The sequence below is a fragment of the Bombina bombina genome, chromosome 2 (genome assembly GCF_027579735.1).
Source record: "Bombina bombina isolate aBomBom1 chromosome 2, aBomBom1.pri, whole genome shotgun sequence".
NCBI classification, from domain to species: Eukaryota; Metazoa; Chordata; class Amphibia; order Anura; family Bombinatoridae; genus Bombina; species Bombina bombina.
In genome coordinates this window covers 589,659,023-589,684,910 of record NC_069500.1, presented here as the reverse complement: position 1 = coordinate 589,684,910, position 25,888 = coordinate 589,659,023, and the positions used below count along the sequence as shown (strand labels likewise).

Sequence of the window (25,888 nt, the reverse complement as noted above, 5' to 3'; positions counted from 1 at the left end):
AATGCCCATCCAAATGCCCATTTCAGGGCAATGGGGAGCTTAGTTTTTTTAGTTAGGGTTTTATTTAGGGGTTGGTTGTGTGGGTGGTGGGTTTTATTGTTGGGGGGGGGTTGTATTTCTTTTTCAGGTAAAAGAGCTGATTTCTTTGGGGCAATGCCCCGCAAAAGGCCCTTTTAAGGGCTATTGATAGTTTAGTTTAGAATAGGGTTTTTTTTTTATTTTGGGTGGGCTTTTTTATTTTGATAGGGCTCTTAGATTAGGTATAATTAGTTTAAAGATCTTGTAATTTGTTTTTTATTTTCTGTAATTTAGTGTTGTTGTTTTTTTGTAATTTAGCTAATTGTATTTAATTTATTTAATTGTATTTAATTTAGGTAAGTTATTTAATTGTAGTGTAGTGTTAGGTGTTAGTGTAACTTAGGTTAGGTTTTATTTTACAGGTACTTTTGTATTTATTTTAGCTAAGTAGTTATTAAATAGTTAATAACTATTTAATAACTATTCTACCTAGTTAAAATAAATACACACTTGCCTGTAAAATAAAAATAAAACCTAAGCTAGATACAATGTAACTATTAGTAAGGTAAGGTATAGGTAAGTATTTAGTTTTAAATAGGAATAATTTAGGTAATGCTAGGAATTTTATTTAGATTTATTTTAATTATATTTAAGTTAGGGGGTGTTAGGGTTAGGGTTAGACTTAGGTTTGAAGGGTTAATAAATTTAGAATAGTGGCTGCGATGTTGGGTACGGCAGATTAGGGGTTAATAAGTATAATGTAGGTGGCGGCGATGTTAGGGGCGGCAGATTAGGGGTTAATAATATTTAACTCGTGTTTGCAAGGCGGGAGTGAGGCAGTTTAGGGGTTAATATGTTTATTATAGTGGCAGCGATGTCGGGAGCGGCAGATTAGGGGTTAATAATTTTATTATAGTGTTTGCAATGCGGGAGGGCCTCGGTTTAGGGGTTAATAGGTAGTTTATGGGTGTTAGTGTACTTTTTAGCACTTTAGTTAGGAGTTTTATGCTACAGCTTTGTAGTGTAAAACTACTGACTTTAAAATGCGTTAGGAATTTTGGCAGTAGAGGCTATACCACTCACTTTTTGGCCTCCCAGGACAAACTCGTAATACTGGCGCTATGCAAGTCCCAAATTTACGTAAGTTGGTTTGCGGTAAGGCCAAAAAATTGTGCGGTACACCTATACCTGCAAGGCTCGTAATAGCAGCGGGCGTAAAAAAGCAGCGTTAGGACCTGTTAACGCTGCTTTTTCACCTTCCCGCACAACTCTTAATCTAGCCGTTAGTTATTTGCGTTGTGGGGGGTTGGCAGTTTAGTATTTTATAGGTTAATTAGGTTTAATGCAATGTGGGTGGTTGGCGGTTTAGGGGTTAATAGGTTAATTAGATACTTTGCGATGTGGGGGGATGGCGGATTAGGGGTGTAATAAATGTATTAGTTAGATTGTGATGTGGGTGAATGGTGGATTAGGGGTTAATAGTTAAATTAGGTATATTGCGTTGTGGGGGGTTGGCATCTTAGGGATTAATACATTTATTACTAGTTGCGATGTGGGGTGATGGCAAATATAGGGGTTTTGACATGTCAGGTTTATTTCTGGGAGGCGGGTTAGACTGTTATGGGAGATTTAACTTTTTTCTTATGCGCCGGCAGATTCTAAACTGCCATAAATCACTGGCGACCCCAGAAATGTGTATTTACTCACATTTCTGGACATCGCCAGTTTATCCAACTCACGGCAGTATATGAACTTCCAGCGCGGTTTATGTGCAAGGTGAAATTACGAGCGACGCGGGTTTCAGCAGTTACGCTGAACCCTGCGCCGCATATGTAATATCGCCCCATATGTGATGACATCACTGGCATCCCCTGATTCCTCCATGACAAATTGCTTTACTCCAAAAGTGCACCTTCACGATGGTGACATGTGGTCATCATCCACACTAAACGTATTGTGCCGATGACGACCATATATTATAATTTGCACTGCAAGACTGAAAGTCATATTTTTCGAATGAAAGAGAGATTGTACTGTGATTTATTTTGGTAATATATTATTAGTTATTCCACTCTCTCTTGTGTTTAGGTCTTGCACGTAAGATAGAGAACAGATACAGATAATAATTGCCAAAATATTACTTATCTAAGACTTAAAGGGACATTAGTATTTTAGTTTGTATTTCATAAAAATGCCATTTTTAACAACTTTCCAATTTATTTCTATTTTTTGAGACACTGTTCACTTGGTATCCTTTGTTGAAAAACATGCCTAGGTAGGCTCAGGAGCAGCAATGCACTACTGGGAGCTAGCTGCTTATAGGTAGGTGCACATATATACCTCTTGTCATTGGCTCACCCAATATGTTCAGTTATCTTCCAATTGTGCATTGCTGCTTCTTTAACAAAGGATACCAAGAAAATAAAGGAAATTGGATAATAGAAGTAAATTGGAAAGTTGTTTACGATCCTGCGCTCTGTCTGAATCATGAAAGAAAAATGGTTGTCTGCAAAAATATTTAGAAGGGGAGAGGCAAAAAAAATATAAAATGCCCTGAACAAAATAATATCAGTGGCAACATTCAAGAGAACTGATGCTTATTCCTTGATATAAACTCCATGAGTCAGCATTTGACCCCACTTGGCCCCTCCTCAAGACTCCCATGCACATATCCTAGATACAAACATCTTCATTTATAGTGAAGGAAGAACTCCTACTTGGAATACTTCTTTAGCTCTTCGGATGTGTCATCCACCATGTTACTCTGCTTGGCTTCATGTCCCATTGCTCGGTATACTTTACAGGCAATCACTGCTTTCACCATAGCCTCTTCCCCATGATGCCAGAAAAACAAGGCCATCTTCTGTCGTTTCATTAACACGGCCCAAACCAAAAGATCGTTGTAAGGATAAACAAAACCAACCGGCTCATTTTCCTCATTTGGGGGCAATTCCTCTTTCACTTTCTTCTTGAATTTATGTGGGCAGGTGGTCTTTTCCTTTCAAAAGAAATGTTTTCAAAATAATTAAATAAGAATAGAAATTTGAAGATTGAGTTGAGGAAAACTAGAGCAGATGAAATAAAAAGCAAAAATGTCTGAGAAAGTGTATGCTTATATACAGATCTTCAGATAAGGAGCACAGAAGTTAAACGTAAATTTTATAGTGTAATGTCGGGTTACTATAGCAACTAATTGATTTTCAAGAAATCCAAAGTCGGATGGAAGTGTTAATATAACGTTAACTTACACCTACACGAAAAGAGCGACTGCACGCAATGCGCAAAATGTTTAAATGGAAATCTAGTACTAAAATGGAGCTGCGAACTACTTTTAGCTGTCAGCCACTTCGGTAACTTACGGCTCCATTTTTAACAACTCAGTGGAAGCAAGCCCTTAGTATGCAGCAATTATTATTTACTTAAAGGGACATTAAAGACTGTGAAATTGTAAAATAAAATTTATATACATAGTAAAAAAACAAAGCTTTGCATTACACTTTAATTTTTTTTTGCCCCATATAATTTAATGTCACATACACAACCCTGCCTCATATCTGTCTGCAAAATAATGCATGTTTTGGTAAGTATTATTATTTAAGTAAGAAGTCTGGATTGGCTCCTCCCTCTTTATTTTTTGGCTAGTATGCTAATTTATTGCAAGACTAGAGATAAGTTCTGTAATTACAAGGTGGTATATGTCCTTTAAACCTGATTCTTTGCAATAGTTCTTACATTTCTGTTTATTGCTTATGGCAATTTGCAGAAAAAAATACATATTTTCCTAGATATTCCTGGTGATAATTTAAAGGTTTTATTTTCTGCATATTCAAATGTTCTGGAACGTAGTGCACTAAAATATAATTGTGATATAAAATGTGCCAATTATATTCTATGTGTTAAACCTCTTTATAAACACATGTGTATGTGTATTGGTTTAGATTTGATGATGAATTCTTTCTCTAGATATTAACCTAATAGCCTTTTATTATATAAAAATAGCTATGAAAATTTGTTCAGTAGATTAGGAACCTGACTCTTGTAGAAAATTTCCAATTAAGTCAGACACAAAACTTGAAAGGATCACCTTGCGTTTGGGGTATGGCTGGGCTGTTCGGATGAACTGAGAATGCAAAGTATTTTCAGGTGAAGGAAGTTTGCTGTTCATCTGGCTGTTCTGGTTTATGGAAAGATGAGACAAATTGTGTGCCAGGCTGTTAGACAAGGTATGGGCGACTCTCTAACAAAGAAAGGAACAAATAGGAGATAATGAATCAAAACACTCTGCTTATGTATTGAACAATAAAACATGTCAAATAAAATGATTGTCCATGGCTTAATAACCATAATAATAAACCATTAACAAAACAAAAATAATAAATAAGTCTACACCCATTACATTTTACTTTCAAAAACATTTAAGATGTGATGATTTGCTACTTTATTATCAATGTAGCTATACATTACTTTCTATCAAAAAGATATCTATCTGTCATCTATCTGTCTGTCTGTATATCTATCTATCATCTATCTGTCTGTCTATATATCTATATATCACCTATCTATCTATGACCTATTAATCAATTTAAGGGAGAAAGAGACTAGATGTACGTAGCACACAAAGGGCTAGATAACGAGTGGCGTGCTAACAGTAAGGGGTTTATCACGGGTGTTTGCGTGTGTCAGAAGTAGCGTGTGTATTGTTTAAAATGACATGCCCTATTTAAATCATGAAAGTTTTTTTTGGACTTGACTGTCTCTTTAAGTTATAAGGGCTCAAAGATATGCGGTCACAGGTATTAGAAAAACAGGACTGCAAAGGGCTTTAACATAGAGATACATACATATACATGTCTAAATATTTATATGCATGTTTATATATATATATATATATATATATATATATTTATACACACACATCTATATGTGTGTACATATGTATTTATATGTTTATATATATGTATTTACAGACATATAAATACATAAATACATACAGTATGTATACATAAATAGAGCCCTTCGCAGTCAAGTAGATGAAAATATTAAAAATCATAATTATGCAATATTCATATTTAAAGTGTCAGTCTACTCCAGAATTTGTATTGTTTAAAAAGATAGATAATACCTTTATTACCCATTCCCCAGTTTTGCATAACCAACACTTATATTAATACACTTTTTACCTCTGTGATTACCTTGTATCTAAGCCTTTACAGACTGCCCCTTATCTCAATTCTTTTGACAGACATGCATTTTTGCCAATCAGTTCTGAGTCTTAAAAAACTCCACAGGAGTAAGCACAATGTTATATATGTGACACACACACACCAACTAGCAGTGTCTAACTGTCAAAATGCACTGATATAAGAGGCAGTTCAACATTTTAGAAATTAGAATATGAGCCTACGTAGGTTTAGCTCTCCTCAAAGAATACCAAGAGAGCTAAGCAAATTTGATGATAAAAGTAAATTGGAAAGTGGCAAGAAATAATGAGAGCTCTCTGCTATGCAAAAGTTTGCAATGGAGAACGAAGTAAACAGGGAGAACCCAGCGTATGTTTAAACTTTAATATTACACCTAATACTAAACAAATTACACAGTTTACAGAGCACTGTACCTTAAATTCACTGTTATTTTTGTTTATGCTGGCATTTAAGAAACAATTTCAAATACGCCCATGGAACGCCATGTACAGCCCATTTTATGAAAAAACAGCAATAATGTTTTGTATTTTAAATATATGTAGAGTGTGGTGTACTCAGACGTATACCACACCCATAGGGGGCGCCTCCTGAGTACAAAAACCCCAAATCACAAAAACATTCACAAAAACAATCAATTGTTAAGATATATAATAATACAAAAGAAAGTCCATAAAACCAATAATAGATGAGACTCCAAAAAGATAAGGCAGCAGGATCGTATTCTGGAAAAAGAAAGGAACAGAGGCGCCAGCATGGCCTAGTACCACCAAACCAGGTATATACAAATGCAGGAGATAGAGTATACTCACAAACAGAGCGCACCCACCGGTGCTATTGAAGCAGACTGGAATTTAGCAGTGGTCCAGCTCACTGATAACCGCCAGCGCAGATCCAGAAAATCCTTGGGAGGGCCTGTTGTCTGTGTGTCCCTTTTGTCCATCCAGGCATTAAACCACAGGCCCTCCCAAGGATTTTCTGGATCTGCGCTGGCGGTTATCAGTGAGCTGGACCACTGCTAAGTTCCAGTCTGCTTCAATAGCACTGGTGGGTGCGCTCTGTTTGTGAGTATACTCTATCTCCTGCATTTGTATATACCTGGTTTGGTGGTACTAGGCCATGCTAGCGCCTCTGTTGCTTTCTTTTTCCATGTTTTGTATGTTGTACTCATTACTATGAATTTGTGTTTTTGTGCACATCCAGTTTACTTAAATTACAATTTATAATTACACTCCTGCTCTCTAGCAATGCAAATGCATATCCAAAAGCCATCCTTAACCTTAGCAGTATAAATAAAGCACCTGCTCTCTTACTATGTTTCAGAAGCCCTTTGGTGCATATGATGTGTTTGTACTGCATTTACATATGTAGAGAAGCATCAATCGAAAGGTAAACCCATAACATCAGTATGTGTCACCAGAGCACACATGCATATACTATGCCAAAAGTGGTTTTTAAGATCCAAATCCATTCCTGTTCAGCTTAACCTAAACTGAAATGCTCAGATATTAGAGGAAAATGTACCTTTTCTTTCCTGTAAAGGCTGTTGTATAGGACTCTGAAACTTTTCCTTGTGTAACTGCTCCGATAAGCTCCACCAATCAAGCATTCAATTGCAAGGCCTACATCAATGAGGGACATTTTGTAATCAGGGGAAATGTTGCTCTGTTAAAGAAAAAAAGGTTTACATTTATTTATTCAAATTGTCTGATCTAAATAAAAAAATCAGTAAGATATCATCAGTGTAGAACACTACACTACATGTTACACATTCTACAATTCTTGATTTATAAATTGTCTGCATTCTAATATACTGCTTATTGTGAAGCTATAATATGTTAGAAGGCAAACAAAATATTACCAGAGTTGACTAAAACCAAGGCATTAATTTCCTAATCAGACATGGACACAGATGGAAGAACTTTCTTTGAAAATCTTTTCACTAAAGTTATAAACAAAAACGCAAGTTTTCTTGAGGAGTGAAACTCTATTTGCACAAAAAATTAAGAATTCTAAGAAACATATGATTTATAAACAAAATGTATGCTTACCTGATAAATTCTTTTATTTCAAGGTGTTGAGAGTCCACAAGTTCATTACATATGGGATTCAACTCCTGGCCACTAGGAGGAGGCAAAGATTCCCAAAAACTCCAAGAGTATTCTATCCCTCCCACATCACCAATTAGCCAGTCTAACATATAGCCAAGGAAAATGAGGTGCAAAACTAGAACTGCCGCCAGAAAAAAATTAAATAAATGGGGCGGGCTTCTTGGACTCCACCACCTTAAAACAAATTAATTTATCATGTAAGCATACATTTTGCTTTCTTTTGTGGGAAAAGACAGGCACCTAGTTACCAGACAGTGCTGCCTGTAGAACTTTCCCACCAAAAGCTGCCTTCGTAGAAGCAAAAAAAATTGAAGTGGTTGAATTTATTAAAGGTATGTAGGGATGACCATGTTGCTGCCTTGCAAATTTGTTCTAAAGAAGCCTCATTTTTAAATGCAGAAGAAGTGGAATCTGTTCTGATAGAATAAGCAGTAATACGCTTTGATAGAAACTTTCCCGTCTCCAAGTAAGCCTTGCAGATTAAAAATTAAAAAAGAAGCCAATGAAATGCCTAAGGCCTTCTGACCCTTGCGTGGACCTGAAAAATGAATGAACAGACTAAAATAATTTGTGACAAGAACAGTAAAACTTTAAAGCTCTAACTAAATCCAAATTATGAAGAAACAGCTCTATTATTGATGTTGTCCGATGAATCTACCCATGGTAAGAAATCAAATTTGATCTATAAAATATATAAATATATTGATGAAAAACTAGGTAAGGTGGATCACAAGAAGGATCAGACAATTCAGAGACTCTTCTGGCAGAATAAATCGCGAGAAACAAAAGAAACAAAACCTATCAAGACAGTAGCTTAATGTCTTAAGAGTGCATAGGTTCAAATCGAGAAACTTGCAAGACTATTAAAACCAAATTAAGGTTCGGTGGGGGGGGGAGAAATTGGTCTAATAACTGTCTTAAGTCTGACTAAAGATTGAATAAAATTCCAAACATCAGTAATAGTGATTTTTCTGAGATAGAGAACAGAAAGAGTTGAAACTTTACCCTTCAAAAAAACTAGCAGATAAACCCTTGTCTAAACCTTCTTGTAAAAATTGCAGTATTCTGAAAGAATGCCAATTAAAAAAAAATTCACACCAAGAAACAGAAATGTTCCATATTTTATGATAGATCTTCTCGAAACAGGTTTACTAGCCTGGATCAAACTATTTAGAACCACATCATAAAAACCTTGCTGATTTAAAACTATGGGCTAGATTACAAGTGGAGCGCAAATTTGCCCGTTTGTGGGAGCGCAATAATTAACTAGACATTACAAGTGGCTGGTTATTGCTAGCGCTCCAAATATTAACCAGAGATTACAACTATGGTTAATTTTCTAAAAGTGCCCCAAAATGCCCTCAAAATAGAGGGCATTGAAATTTTTAATTAAAAAAAATAGCTTTTTTAAACAATTTTAAAAACAACTGCACTAGGCAGTTTTTGGGGTCTAAAGTTGGTGGGAGTGGGGTGCATATACACATATAAATACATAAATATATATATTTATCATGATTAAGCAAGAGGAGAGAGAAATCTAGGAATGTAATCCTAGTTAAGAAAAGACAGGGATTTCAGCACTCTTTTTGGAAAATAAAGCTCATTAGACCAAAATGTGTTTTTAAACAGTGAATTCTTTAATCCAATTATGAACAGAGAAAACTTCCAGCTATATATACACCACTCCCCCTGAGGAAAGGACTCAATACTTATTGTATTAGTAAAAGGGAGTATCGAAAAGAAAACAAAATTTACTTCAAGATATACTAGAGTTAGTGATATAAACCTGACCGGTCAGGGGTGCACATTTAATACATGGATACACAGCCAAACCCTACATGGATTTGTAGATTGACACCTGTATATAACCTCTACACCCTGCTGCTCACAGAACCCCTTTAAAAGAGGTATAGCCTGGGCAGGTTTTAAAAGGAATGGGATCTAAGAGGTTAATTAGGGGTATCAAAGACAGAAGCAAGTCACAGTTTGTTATCGCAATTACAATATGGTATGCAATGAATAGCGTATATTGGTATACAGACATGAAATGTAAAGCCTGAAATTCGAGATTCACTACACCTAGCTGCTCACAGTACTCCAGTTAAGGAGAGTATAATACCGGGCAGTACAACAAGTGGTAATATCTACCAGGATCTAAGTGATCTCTAAGTTAGGCTTTGTTTACACTTAACAAAACACATTTGAGCGACTTTTTGCAATAAATACAGACAGTATGTGCCCTTATTATGCTTTTTTGTATTTTGTTAGTTTGTCATGCAAAGCTTTGCTGTAGAAAGAAATAAGCAGAAGTGTAGAATTGTAGCATAGAGCACAGTGCATGATATCTTCTTAATAGTGCTGTAATCGTGGAAGTGCTGACACATAAAGCTGCATTAAAGGAAACATTGTAGCAAGCAGAAGAAAGAGCAATTCAGATGCTGTTAGTTAAAAGTTCAGCTTAGCGTATGTAACACAATGTTACAATTCTTGGCAGCTATTGTAGCAATATCCGTGAATTTCTTTTGTAAACGTATTCCTCACAAAGCAATCAAACATTGCAGTTTTCACTGGTAACCATATTGTTATATTCGACCGTATTACAGTTCATATCAGTGAACCTTACTGTGACACATACGACCTTGTTTAGTTCATTCAGACGTATCTCCGATCTTTAGAGTGCCGTTGTTACACTTCTGTAAATTTCACCGCAGGTACCTTCAACCATGCGGTTTAGGAGGCTGTGTTTGTGGCGTGCACCACGTAGGCCGGTCGGCTTAGCCAATGCCGACGCGCGTTTCACCCGCAGGGCTGTTAGACACACCGGGCTTCGTCAGGGCGGTATACCAGTGAAAACTGCAATGTTTGATTGCTTTGTGAGGAATACGTTTACAAAAGAAATTCACGGATATTGCTACAATAGCTGCCAAGAATTGTAACATTGTGTTACATACGCTAAGCTGAACTTTTAACTAACAGCATCTGAATTGCTCTTTCTTCTGCTTGCTACAATGTTTCCTTTAATGCAGCTTTATGTGTCAGCACTTCCACGATTACAGCACTATTAAGAAGATATCATGCACTGTGCTCTATGCTACAATTCTACACTTCTGCTTATTTCTTTCTACAGCAAAGCTTTGCATGACAAACTAACAAAATACAAAAAAGCATAATAAGGGCACATACTGTCTGTATTTATTGCAAAAAGTCGCTCAAATGTGTTTTGTTAAGTGTAAACAAAGCCTAACTTAGAGATCACTTAGATCCTGGTAGATATTACCACTTGTTGTACTGCCCGGTATTATACTCTCCTTAACTGGAGTACTGTGAGCAGCTAGGTGTAGTGAATCTCGAATTTCAGGCTTTACATTTCATGTCTGTATACCAATATACGCTATTCATTGCATACCATATTGTAATTGCGATAACAAACTGTGACTTGCTTCTGTCTTTGATACCCCTAATTAACCTCTTAGATCCCATTCCTTTTAAAACCTGCCCAGGCTATACCTCTTTTAAAGGGGTTCTGTGAGCAGCAGGGTGTAGAGGTTATATACAGGTGTCAATCTACAAATCCATGTAGGGTTTGGCTGTGTATCCATGTATTAAATGTGCACCCCTGACCGGTCAGGTTTATATCACTAACTCTAGTATATCTTGAAGTAAATTTTGTTTTCTTTTCGATACTCCCTTTTACTAATACAATAAGTATTGAGTCCTTTCCTCAGGGGGAGTGGTGTATATATAGCTGGAAGTTTTCTCTGTTCATAATTGGATTAAAGAATTCACTGTTTAAAAACACATTTTGGTCTAATGAGCTTTATTTTCCAAAAAGAGTGCTGAAATCCCTGTCTTTTCTTAACTAGGATTACATTCCTAGATTTCTCTCTCCTCTTGCTTAATCATGATAAATTATTTATAAGGGTCTGCACCATTACAATTTAAATACTGACAGAACTAGAAGGTTTACTGTCGGCTTTACATATAAAAAGCTCTTTTACAGCAATTGCGTTCCCTCTGATATTTGTTATTATAAATATATATATGTATATAATCATATACAAATGGAGGAAACAAAGTAACAGGCACTACTACAAAAAAAGTGCAATAAAAAATAAACTTTAATGAAAAAAGTTAAAATACAAGCACAGGCAGATCACTAGACTAGGGGGGAAGATAGAGCAACAGCCTGACGCGTTTAGCATAAGGCCTATGATTAAGCGCCACTAGAGGGCGAGAAACGCATCAGGCTGTTGCTCTATCTTCCTCCTTGGTCTAGTGATCTGCCTGTGCTTGTATTTTAACTTTTTCATTAAAGTTTATTTTTTATCGCACCATTTTTGTAGTAGTGCCTGCTACTTTGTTTCCTCCCTATGTTTGCTACATTTTGCGGTCACGGATCAGACCGCAGCTACGGCACTCTAACAGCATCATTCCTATTGGACACATTCACTTTAAATTAGCTGGTTCCGGTTCATCCAACGCAGCTACACCACGTGGATTCTCCTTCCGCTTGTCAGCAATCATATACAAATGCTGCCCATCGCTGCACTATCTCCTTCGCTGCGCTAGGTTCCGTATGTGACAGCATCAGAACGAGGCTCCCATAGGAGCCTATGGAAGTACGGTCTCATGAGCACAATGCTACCTTGCAATGTGAACTTGAGCTCACGTTTAAATTGCTATTAACTTGTAATACCAGTGCACATTATTGTGCGCTGGTATTACAAAGTGAAGCGCTATTTGTTCAAAGTCGTCAGGTTTAGAGACTCAAAATTTTGATGATAACATGGACCTTGAGATAGAAGCCCGTGACAAAAAGGAAGAGACCATGGAGGAGAGCTTGGTATTAGAACTAAGTCCACTAAGTTCTGCAAGACCAAGCTGACGCTATCAGAATTACTGGCGACAGCTCCTGCTTTATTCGAGATATCACTTTTGGAAGCAGAAAAGTAGGAGGAAATATTTATTACAGGCGAAAAGACCAAGGACCTGCTAGAGCATCTCTGGCCCTCTCAAAATATCTGGAAAGCTTCTTGTTTAATCGAGAAGCCGTCAGGTCTATCTCTGAAAGACCCCACATCTTGACTATCTGATTGAAGACATCTGCATGAAAGAACCATTCCCCTGGGAAAAAGGATTGGAAACTGAAAACATCTACTTTCCAGTTCATGTCTCGAATAGAATTGATGCAGGAATTGTTCTCTGCCAGAATTTGAGACACCTCTCTCATCACTAGAGAACTGCAAATTCCTCCTTGATGATTGATATATGCCACTGCAGTGACATTGTCCGATGCACAATGCAAGTAAGTCTCCTCCTTCAGGAAAGGACAGCTCTGAAGAGCCCTGAAGATCACCCGGAGTTCTAGCACATTTATTGGTAACCTCACCGCTTGAGGAGACCAAACTCCCATTGCTCTTCTGGACCCCCATGCTTGCGTCTGTTGTTATGATTGTCCAGGATGGATGAAGAAAGGGAAATGTACTGGTGGTTTATCCACCAGGAAAGACTCTCTTGTTATCCTATGAGGCCCATTTATCAAGCTCCGAATGGAGCTTGAGGGCCTGTGTTTCTGGTGAGTCTTCAGACTTGCCAGAAACAGCAGTTATGAAGCAGCGGTCTAAAGACCGCTGCTCCATAACCCTGTCCGCCTGCTCTGATGAGGCGGACAGGAATCGCCACAATTCAACCCGATCGAGTACGATCGGGTTGATTGAAACCTCCCTGCTGGCGGCCGATTGGCTGCGAGTCTGCAGGGGGTGGCGTTGCACCAGCAGCTCTTGTGAGCTGCTGGTGCAATGCTGAATACAGAGAGTGTATTGCTCTCCACATTCAGAGATGTCTGTCGGACCTGATCCGCACTGTCGGATCAGGTCCGACAGACGTTTGATAATTCATCCTCTATATCTGTATATATCTATACCTATATATAATCATGTATATATTTAGATATAGATATATCTTGTACCAAAATACCATCATATATATATAGAAATATGTATTTATGAATAAATAGAACATATTCTTGTATGTGCAGAACATTGGAATGTGAAATATTCATATTTTCATGTCGGGTTGGCGCAAATGAGAAAATGCAATCGGGTTTGCGCAAGAGTGGGCTGCTAGGTTTTTTTCCACTTTTTTTTCTATTGAGTTCTATAAGGGAATATACAGTATGAACGCGCAGGCAATATTCTAACTTCTGATTTTTGGGCTTGTCGGGTTAGCGCAAGAGCAAATAAGGTTTACTTTAAACTTGTAGAATGAGAGCAACCCAACAAGCACAAAAAAATTACTTCTAGCGCAATTGCGGCTCAAGCCGAAGCGTTAATTTGCACTCCACTTGGAATCTATACCATTATCAGGATCAATGGGAATAATATGGTGCTAGCTGTTTTGACCAGAGGGACCTTGTGGCTGAAATTTTGGTCAGCTGACATGGTTTCTAAGACCAGAATTTTGACACTGGTCTGGAAAATCTGATAAACTTCCTTGTAATAATTCTGAGTTTTACACAGAAAACAAACATTCAGGGATATGTTCAGTTAAAATCCGAGAATGACAGGAAACTGGTAAAAGTGCACATTAAACGCTGGAGAACCTCACAGTAAAGTAACAGCAAGAAAAATTCAGCTCAATAAAAAGTTTCAAGCAAAACAAATTCACACAGAAAATTATATATTTAAATAATAATAATGATAAAGTACACTTAGAAATCTTTGGAAACCTTATCCCCTCCAGCTCAGGTTAATCTAACAGCAGGGCAGGAGCAAGATAAGAGTGCACTGATCTCTCACACTGGAATAGCGTGCTCATGGAGGTGGGCAGACAGCGCAGGAGAAAAGTTAACTGCAGCTCTGCCTAAACTTTCGAAAGATTCCTCGGTAGCAAGCTTTACTATAGAAAAATAGAGTAGCGTGGGGGGCGGATCCGGCACTCGATGGTGATGGCCGCACTTTAGGTGAGCTCAGATGCTCTAGTCCTAGAGGTAGTTGAGATGGTACATAAAAATCACTTAAACCAGCACAAAATGGGATGTAATGCCCTAACAGCACCTGAAGTACCCGAGAAATAACAGAAGTGAAGCCTATTCCGTATCAGATACGCCGCTAAAATTATGGCCTAAACTGGTGTCGCAAACCTGACCTTCTGGCATTCGGCAGTAACAAGTATTCCTCTGGCCAGATAGCTTTGGAAAATCCGCGCTCAACAGGTCTTTAGGGAAAGATATCCGTGTGGATCAGCAGCTCCTCTTGCCGGACCGACGGCCTAATTGATCGGTCGAAGACCTGGGCCTAATTCAAAAGGGAAAAATCCCGCGAGGTGCAAGATTGCCATCTTTTATTCTCATAAGCAGCCCCGACAAAGAAGAGGTGAGCGGCTGAGAGCGGGTGAGAAGTGGGAGCACAAAGGTCTGCATTCACACAGCCTACAGCAGACAGCTTGCTGGCCAAATACTTTAATTCAGTTAAATAGGCGCAGCCATTGCAGAATATAAAATAATATTAAAGGTCAATATCCTAACAGGCGACTATTTGCAATAGGAGAAGGTAGTATAAGGGTCCCTGGATCAGCCAAAAGTTTAAAATATAAGGCACTGTAAGGTAGCCAAGCTGTGAATATATTATTGAATCTATGTTAAACAGTCCATTTCACTTCTCATCTCAGGTGCAGGTCGCTGATTTACATTTGCCTATAAAGAGGCCAGCATATACTCAGTCAGGAGTATAATTGCAGCATTATTGTCTGTTATAATCGGGAGAAATATATATAAATAAAAATAGCCATGTCTCCCAGGAAAAATGCTCAGAAAAAGAAACAAAATAAGGGCCTTCAACTCCCTCTGTTGATAATTATTTTAAAGCAACCAATACACAATACACAACTACCCAAAGAGTCTCATAGATCACAGCAACCGTCATTATCCTCAGACTCAGAATCAGATGGAGAAAATTCCATGGTTTCTGTTCCCAAATCAGTGTTATCATCTATCCCATTAAAACAGGACTTTTCAACTCTTATTATGCAAGTAAAACAATGCATAAAATAAAAGATATCAGATCTTAAAAAGGACATGTTAGAAATAGGGAACAGAGTTGACAGCCTGGAAGAAGACTTACAAGCTCATGCTACTGATGTGGCTAAAGTAAATAAACATTTGCACCAACAAGATCAAACCATTCAGCTACTTGAAGACAAAGTAGAAGATTTTGAAAACAGATTCCGGAGACACAATATTAGAATACGGGTATTCCAGAATCAGTGGAAACTTCAGAGATACCTGGATATCTTCAATCCCTGTTCGCTGTACTCAGAAACGTGGATGATTCATCCCCGGTGGAAATGGATAGAGCCCACAGGGCGTTGACGCCGAAGATGTACCCCCTCGAGACATAATAGTTAAGATCACCAACTACCAAATAAAAGAGCAACTAATGAAATCAGCCAGAGATAAATGTCCCATCCAAAAAGATGGCTCTACTCTACAGTTCTTCGCTGACCTATCGACTAGGACATTGTTTAGGAGAAAAGAGCTATCTCCCCTAACAAGACATCTACAATCAAGAAACATTAATTACAGATGGAGCTACCCCTTTCAATTGGTATCCATATGGAAAAACAGACGGTCCACCTGCTCCTCACCCTCAGATATAGAACTGTTCTGCCACAAATTAGAAATTCCCCATCCTACCGTGGATACAGACTCACGCAAAAGACCCCTAACAAGCACCATCACATCCCCAGGACCTTTACCCCAATGCAAAGAATGGCAATCGGCCCAACGTCGGAGGTCTAGACCACAACATCCTGAAAGTATCCAGATGACACTAGGTTGAGGTTCTACCGGTATCCTTACTTGTACAAGGTTCAAAGTATTAGTCATTATGGTAATATCTTAATGGACATCTGTTAGAAGTTTAACATAAGTGATACGCATAACTGGTAGTTTTTTGAATAGGCTCATATTTTCTTACAATGTTTAATTAGTTATCTCTAGGGCTGGATGAGTTCCAACAGGAATCTCTCTAGCTGTTATTCCATCTCTTTGTATAATAAGAGTTCAACATGTTACTAATATTATTTTTTGTTATTCATTGACTTTGCAGAGAATGTACTACAGAAGTTGGATGTTTGATAACAGGTTTTTAATCGTGAGTTGGTTTATACATACATTATAGCAGTGACACAGATTCAATTCATATCTTAAAATGTAAAGGGATTTAATATTCCTCATAAGCGTTCCTTGGCACTCAGAGATATCCTATATAGAGGAGGCGATATAGTGGGGTTGCAAGAGACTCACTTTAAAAGAAGCACTATCCCTAAATATATGCACAGTGCTTATCCCCAAATTTTCAGTGTTCATAATAACAAAAAATATATAGGGGTTAGCATCTTAATACATAGATCAATTCCATTTAAATGATCAGAAAAAGGACAAAGAGGGTAGATTTCTACCTTTGAGCGGTCTCATACATAATAATCCAGTAACTTAAATAAATATCTATACCCCTAATCAAAAACAAGCCCCCTTCTTCAAATCCCTAGTAGCACAAATTCAGGATGTATGTATGGGTCAACTAATAATGCTAGGGGACTTCAATACTCCTATGATTCCCAAATTAGATAGCTCTAACCCAAAGATACGTATTGCCAAAAATACCCTTAAATCACTGTGGAACCTTATGAAGACACTGGGGTTATATGATCCTTGGAGGATAGCCAACCCAAACAAAAGAGATTACACTTTTTTTCTACTTAAATAAAACATACTCCAGAATATACAATATATTGCATGAGCATATAGCACTATCTCTAGTTTCACAAACAAATATTTCACACACGGCTTGGTCCGACCACTCTATGATTAAATGTAAACTCTTATGGCCCTCAGCTCCTATAAGAGAATTTATGTGGAAATTAGATGACTCGCTGTTGCTAGATCCTGAAAATAACAAAATCTGTGAACAGGAATTAAAAAAAAAATTCACCACTAATACTCATGAAGATATTGAGCCACCCGCCATTATTTGGGAAGCACATAAATGTTATATTAGGGGAATTATGATCAAGCTTAAGGCTATTAAAAACAAAAAACAGAGAGAAGAATATACACATATAGCTAAAGAAATCTCTCATCTAGATTATTTACATAAAATGTACCCATCTGACGGAAAACTCCAACAGCAATTGAATTTTTATAGAGAAAAGAGGTCTTCTCATTTACATATGAAAGAACAATCTGTAGCCTTTAAATTAAAACAAAAATTCTATAACAATGCAAACAAGCCAGGGTGACCATTAGCTAGGTCTCTAAAGACCAAACGGGCTAAAACATACATATATTCCACTAATAAACCGGACGGGACTAAAGTAAAGTAGAGGACACAACGCAAATTTGCCGAATTATTTAGAAACTACTACCACTCGTTATATAATTTTTTCCCCAGCAGATCTCAAACTGACCATTATGATAAATGCAACGCTTATTTGGAACATACCCAAGTGCCTTCTATATCTTTAGAAGATAGGGCAGTTTTACAGGCCCCATTCTATATAAGAGAAATAAGTGATGCTATCAGAACTTTGAAATTAGATAAAGCTTCTGGCCCCGATGGTTTCTCTGGCTTTTATTACAAATTGTACAGCCATCTGCTAATCCCTCATTTATTGAAGTCTTTCCATCAGATAGATAATGGTAGTTGCTTTCCTGATACAATGCTACAAGCATTTATTACAGTTCTCCCCAAGCCTGGAAAAAAGGCAGAAACTCCGGCTAAATATCGACCAATCTCTCTCCTAAAAATTGACCTAAAAATTTTTGCAAAAATTTTGGCGGCAAGACTTTACAGAATTTTGCCTTCATTGATCTCTCCGGATCAGGTGGGCTTTGTGTCATGGAGACAGGCCAAGGATAATACTGTTAAAATTTTAGACATACTAGAATATATTAATAAAAATGACATACCATCAATCCTACTATCAATAGACGCGGAAAAAGCTTTTGATAGGTTGGATTGGACTTTTCTGGAAACCACTGTCATGAACTCCTCAGTTCCACCTTAACTTATGTTGTTACATCTCACATACCACCTTAAGAATCAATTACCAGGCTCTCTTTTCTTTTAAAAGCCTTCTATTCCCATAAACCTTGCTGGTTTATTGAAGGTTGATACCCACTCACTCTCCAGCCCTTCTCGTTACATGTGTAAAACAGAGTATCACTTGTTCTGTGATTAGCTCTGTCTCCCTCAACTAAAGCTACTTCTCAACTAAGGCAGAAGTCACCTGTTGCCAAGCAAAGCGGAACTCAATTCCCCGGAAGGATTTCGGAAGTCTTTCACTAACAGCGTCTTACGCTGCACCTAATAACTCCTGTCTGCTTGTTCCGGAATAGCTGCTGCACACACGCAGCTCAAACAACTTCCAGTCTAACGGACACAGCCCGCAATCTGCGGAGAGGATCAGAGAGGCTGCAACGCACACAGCTGCTAGAGCCAGGTTCAGTATACAAGTGTTAGCATTGCCGTTAAAGTCTGTGTACATTGCTTTACTGCAAGGTGTATTATTTAAAGGGCCAGCAAGCTGATATAGTATTCTTAACACTGTGTACATTTCTTTACCGCAAGGTGTATTATTTAAAGGGCCAGCAAGCTGAAACAGTATACTTAACACTGTGAACTTATCTTTACCGCAAGGTGTATTATTTAAAGGCACAGCATTACCTTAAAGGGGACCTCACTTGTCTTTCACAAACTTATATAAACTACTAGTTATTATCTAAGAGTTTGCATAGTAGAAACTTATCTCTAGACCCAGACATAATTCAAATGATCTTACTACTTATAATATTGAGGTGAATATACCGGGCTACATTATACCAGGTGATTAAGACTCTGTCTCCTCACTAGCAGACAGACTTAGTCACATGATACATACAAACTATTTATCGAGAATACCCATAATCAGACTAAAGAAACAGCAATCGAATTGCTGATCATTACAACCACTCTAGTAAAGTTTAATTTCCCTTTATTCATAGGGTGTTGGCCCTTTATTCTTTCCCTACAGCACAGATTCATATTAACGGCACTATTTCAGAACAATTTGAAATAAGAAATGGCACGAGACAAGGTTGTCCCCTCTCCCCCTTATTGTTCATTCTCTCATTAGAAAAATTAGCATCAAAGATCAGAAACAATAGTAATATAAGAGGCATAATAATCAAACAAAAAGAATATAAATTATCAATGTTTGCAGATGATGTGCTAATGACCCTTTCCACTCCTTTGGTATCTCTCTCCGCGGTTCTTGCTAAACTGAAGTTGTATGGTGAGGCCTCAAATTTCTCAGTTAATGTAAATAAATCGGACATACTAACCTTAAACATGCTTGAAGAAGACTTTAATGAAAGTAGTAGTTCTTTCTCCATCCATCAGAAATATATAAAATATCTGGGAGTCCAGCTGACCAATCAAATAGATAATATACGTACTACCAACTACACAAAATTGGTATCTGAAATTTCTGGATTGACCGCTTCCTGGTCATCAAAAAACACCTCATGGATAGGTCGAATAAACACTATATAAATGATTATACTGCCAAAAATGTTACATATTCTTCAAACACTACCTCTCCCTCACACTGAAACATATATACATAAATTACAAACTATTATATATAATTATATTTGGAATAATAAGTCACCCTGGACTAACAAATTAACTATGTATACACACAAAGAATTAGGGGGCCTAGGTCCTAGATTTAGAGTTCGGCGGTAAAAGGGCTGTTAACGCTCCGCGGGCTTTTTTCTGGCCGCACCATAAATTTAACTCTGGTATCGAGAGTTAAAACAAATGCTGCGTTAGGCTCCAAAAAAGGAGCGTAGGGCATTTTTACCGCAAATGCAACTCTCGATACCAGAGTTGCTTACGGACGCGGCCAGCCTCAAAAACGTGCTCGTGCACGATTCTCCCATAGGAAACAATGGGACTGTTTGAGCTGAAAAAAAACCTAACACCTGCAAAAAAGCAGCGTTCAGCTCCTAACGCAGCCCCATTGTTTCCTATGGGGAAACACTTCCTACGTCTGCACCTAACACCCTAACATGAACCCCAAGTCTAAACACCCCTAACCTTACACTTATTAACCCCTAATCTTCCGCCCCCGCTATCGCTGACCCCTGCATTACAGTTTTAACCCCTAATCTTCCGCTCCGTAAACCGCCGCAACCTACGTTATCCCTATGTACCCCTAATCTGCTGCCCTAACATCGCCGACCCCTATGTTATATTTATTAACCCCTAATCTGCCCCCCACAACGTCGCCGACACCTGCCTACACTTATTAACCCCTAATCTGCCGAGCGGACCTGAGCGCTACTATAATAAAGTTATTAACCCCTAATCCGTCTCACTAACCCTATCATAAATAGTATTAACCCCTAATCTGCCCTCCCTAACATCGCCGACACCTACCTTCAATTATTAACCCCTAATCTTCCGATCGGAGCTCACCGCTATTCTAATAAATGTATTAACCCCTAAAGCTAAGTCTAACCCTAACACTAACACCCCCCTAACTTAAATATAATTTTAATCTAACGAAATAAATTAACTCTTATTAAATAAATGATTCCTATTTAAAGCTAAATACTTACCTGTAAAATAAATCCTAATATAGCTACAATATAAATTATAATTATATTATAGCTATTTTAGGATTAATATTTATTTTACAGGCAACTTGGTATTTATTTTAACTAGGTACAATAGCTATTAAATAGTTAAGAACTATTTAATAGTTACCTAGTTAAAATAATAACAAAATTACCTGTAAAATAAATCCTAACCTAAGATATAATTAAACCTAACACTACCCTATCAATAAAATAATTAAATAAACTACCTACAATTACCTACAATTAACCTAACACTACACTATCAATAAATTAAATAAACACAATTGCTACAAATAAATACAATTAAATAAACTAGCTAAAGTACAAAAAATAAAAAAGAACTAAGTTACAGAAAATAAAAAAATATTTACAAACATAAGAAAAATATTACAACAATTTTAAACTAATTACACCTACTCTAAGCCCCCTAATAAAATAACAAAGCCCCCCAAAATAATAAATTCCCTACCCTATTCTAAATTTAAAAAGTTACAAGCTCTTTTACCTTACCAGCCCTGAACAGGGCCCTTTGCGGGGCATGCCCCAAGAATTTCAGCTCTTTTGCCTGTAAAAGAAAACATACAATACCCCCCCCCCCAACATTACAACCCACCACCCACATACCCCTAATCTAACCCAAACCCCCCTTAAATAAACCTAACACTAAGCCCCTGATGATCTTCCTACCTTGTCTTCACCATGCCAGGTTCACCGATCCGTCCTGGCTCCAAGATCTTCATCCAACCCAAGCGGGGGCTAGACATCCACTGAAGAAGTCCAGAAGAGGGTCCAAAGTCTTCCTCCTATCCGGCAAGAAGAGGACATCCGGACCGGCAAACATCTTCTCCAAGCGGCATCTTCGATCTTCTTCCATCCGGTGCGGAGCGGGTCCATCTTGAAGCAGGCGACGCGGATCCATCCTCTTCTTCCGATGTCTCCCGACGAATGACGGTTCCTTTAAGGGACGTCATCCAAGATGGCGTCCCTCGAATTCCGATTGGCTGATAGGATTCTATCAGCCAATCGGAATTAAGGTAGGAATTTTCTGATTGGCTGATGGAATCAGCCAATCAGAATCTAGTTCAATCCGATTGGCTGATCCAATCAGCCAATCAGATTGAGCTTGCATTCTATTGGCTGTTCCGATCAGCCAATAGAATGCGAGCTCAATCTGATTGGCTGATTGGATCGGCCAATCGGATTGAACTAGATTCTGATTGGCTGATTCCATCAGCCAATCAGAAAATTCCTACCTTAATTCCGATTGGCTGATAGAATCCTATCAGCCAATCGGAATTCGAGGGACGCCATCTTGGATGACGTCCCTTAAAGGAACCGTCATTCGTCGGGAGACATCGGAAGAAGAGGATGGATCCGCGTCGCCTGCTTCAAGATGGACCCGCTCCGCACCGGATGGAAGAAGATCGAAGATGCCGCTTGGAGAAGATGTTTGCCGGTCCGGATGTCCTCTTCTTGCCGGATAGGAGGAAGACTTTGGACCCTCTTCTGGACTTCTTCAGTGGATGTCTAGCCCCCGCTTGGGTTGGATGAAGATCTTGGAGCCAGGACGGATCGGTGAACCTGGCATGGTGAAGACAAGGTAGGAAGATCATCAGGGGCTTAGTGTTAGGTTTATTTAAGGGGGGTTTGGGTTAGATTAGGGGTATGTGGGTGGTGGGTTGTAATGTTGGGGGGGGGGGTATTGTATGTTTTCTTTTACAGGCAAAAGAGCTGAACTTCTTGGGGCATGCCCCGCAAAGGGCCCTGTTCAGGGCTGGTAAGGTAAAAGAGCTTGTAACTTTTTAAATTTAGAATAGGGTAGGGAATTTATTATTTTGGGGGGCTTTGTTATTTTATTAGGGGGCTTAGAGTAGGTGTAATTAGTTTAAAATTGTTGTAATATTTTTCTTATGTTTGTAAATATTTTTTTATTTTCTGTAACTTAGTTCTTTTTTATTTTTTGTACTTTAGCTAGTTTATTTAATTGTAGTTATTTGTAGCAATTGTGTTTATTTAATTTATTGATAGTGTAGTGTTAGGTTAATTGTAGGTAATTGTAGGTAGTTTATTTAATTATTTTATTGATAGGGTAGTGTTAGGTTTAATTATATCTTAGGTTAGGATTTATTTTACAGGTAATTTTGTTATTATTTTAACTAGGTAACTATTAAATAGTTCTTAACTATTTAATAGCTATTGTACCTAGTTAAAATAAATACCAAGTTGCCTGTAAAATAAATATTAATCCTAAAATAGCTATAATATAATTATAATTTATATTGTAGCTATATTAGGATTTATTTTACAGGTAAGTATTTAGCTTTAAATAGGATTAATTTATTTAATAAGAGTTAATTTATTTCGTTAGATTAAAATTATATTTAAGTTAGGGGGGTGTTAGTGTTAGGGTTAGACTTAGCTTTAGGGGTTAATACATTTATTAGAATAGCGGTGAGCTCCGATCGGAAGATTAGGGGTTAATAATTGAAGTTAGGTGTCGGCGATGTTAGGGAGGGCAGATTAGGGGTTAATACTATTTATTATAGGGTTAGTGAGGCGGGTTAGGGGTTAATAACTTTATTATAGTAGCGGTGCGGTCCGCTCGGCAGATTAGGGGTTAATAAGTGTAGGTAGGTGTCGGCGACGTTGAGGGGGGCAGATTAGGGGATAATAAATATAATATAGGGGTCGGCGGTGTTAGGGGTAGCAGATTAGGGGTACATAGGGATAACGTAGGTGGCGGCGCTTTGCGGTCGGAAGATTAGGGGTTAATTATTTTAAGTAGCTGGCGGCGATGTTGTGGGGGGCAGATTAGGGGTTAATAAATGTAATATAGGGGTCGGCGGGGTTAGGGGCAGCAGATTAGGGGTACATAAGTATAACGTAGGTGGCGGTCGGAAGATTAGGGGTTAAAAATTTTAATCGAGTGGCGGCGGTGTGGGGGGACATCGGTTTAGGGGTACATAGGTAGTTTATGGGTGTTAGTGTACTTTAGGGTACAGTAGTTAAGAGCTTTATAAACCGGCGTTAGCCAGAAAGCTCTTAACTCCTGCTATTTTCAGGCGGCTGGAATCTTGTCGTTAGAGCTCTAACGCTCACTGCAGAAACGACTCTAAATACCAGCGTTAGAAAGATCCCATTGAAAAGATAGGCTACGCAAATGGCGTAGGGGGATCTGCGGTATAGAAAAGTCGCGGCTGTAAAGTGAGCGTTAGACCCTTTAATCACTGACTCCAAATACCAGCGGGCGGCCAAAACCAGCGTTAGGAGCCTCTAACGCTGGTTTTGACGGCTACCGCCGAACTCTAAATCTAGGCCTAGGTGTCCCGAACTAATATTTATATAAAAAAGCCATTTCTCTACAGAGAATCTTGAACGGTGTAGAAATGACTCAAATAACTTAAAACACTGGATCCAGATTGAACATGTTTTGACTGACATTCCCCAATTAGGGGGAGCTTGTTGAATACCTAAATCTATGTCTGAGGTACACAAAATTGACATATCCACAAAATCTGATACTTTTCTAGACTGGAAATATATATGCAAACACACAAAAGGTATTTCTAGCCCATATTCTCTGATGACTCCAGTATTGACAAACCCTGAATTTGTGAGGGCCTGAAGCAACCTCTAGATTCTGACCTTAGTATCAAAAGGATTATTCCTATTTACATGTTACTTCACTTGTCCAGGTTGAAACCCAGATCTAAGATTGAAGAAACTGGTAAGGGATTCTTTAAATTTTGGTTAAGATTCCATCAAGTTAACTATTTTATAAATACACACAAAGCTAGAAGGGAATTCCAGAGACCTCTTACTAAATTCAAACAAATGTGTTGCACCAATCTTCCACAAAGAGGGATAATATCCTGTATTTACAACTACATCCTAACTGCCACTTCTCCCAATCCCCATAAGTACATTAAAGGTTGGGAGCAAGATCTTGCAGTCACTTATACACAAAAAGATTGGAAAACCATTTTCAATAGCACAGCACATTCAGCGCATTCGACGCAAGCCTTAGAAACTAATTACAAAATAGTATTTTGCTGGTATTTAACACCAAGTTGAATCAAATATCTTTTCCCAGAAGCCTTGGATAGATGTTGGAGGTGTAACACAGGTAGGGGAAGTATGGAACATATATGGTGGTCCGGTCATCCAATAAAGGATTTTTGGAGAGCAATATTTAAGAAAATCAATTTAACATTACCTAGTAATATTAAACCCACCCCATTAGTCTGTCTCTTTAACACCCTAACTGAGATAAAGTGTGTGATAAAAAGAAAATTGGCACAAATAATGATTAACGCAGCTAAACAACTTATAGCATCACTCTGGAAAAAAACAAGCATACCAACAATAGATTCATGGAGAGATAAGGTACAAAACATGATGTTGCTAGAACGCTACTACTTTTTTTAAAACTAATAGGTTAAACCTATATTTGGATATGATGTTCTTCTGGGACTCATATAGAAGTCAACAGACACCCACTCACTAAATTATTGGGACAAACATGGCATATTGAATCCAGTGCATAGCATTTGAATTACCTGTTTCTCTAGCTTTATGTTCAGGAGACTGTGGTGCATAAATTCTTTGCAAGTGTAAGTTTCATTGTTAAGTTTGAATTTAATCTTATATGTTCATTAAATTTTTGTAACTTGAAGTTATCATTAGATCCTCCATGTCATACCAATTAAATACAGAAGAAAAGAAGATCAACAAAAGAGACTGTTTAATCAAAATTGGATTTTACTTTATTTAAGGAGCAAAGACTTTCATGGAATTGTTGTGATGTGATTTTGAGAATTTGTGTATTTAAATGTCAAATAAAAATAATAAAGAAAAAAAAAGAAAAAGAAATA

At 37.8% G+C, this 25,888-nt stretch overlaps 1 protein-coding gene across 1 annotated transcript in view; it reads right to left on the bottom strand.

The window, feature by feature from the left end:
* Positions 1–25,888, bottom strand: part of TRPM6 (transient receptor potential cation channel subfamily M member 6) — a 327,340-nt gene that overhangs the window by 232,324 nt on the left and 69,128 nt on the right. The window contains exons 14-16 of the mRNA XM_053699972.1: positions 6,741–6,881; positions 4,103–4,255; positions 2,736–3,016 (exon numbers count right to left, since the gene is read on the bottom strand). Of these exons, the coding sequence (XP_053555947.1) occupies positions 2,736–3,016; positions 4,103–4,255; positions 6,741–6,881 (575 nt within the window). The remainder of the gene's footprint in view (positions 1–2,735; positions 3,017–4,102; positions 4,256–6,740; positions 6,882–25,888) is intronic.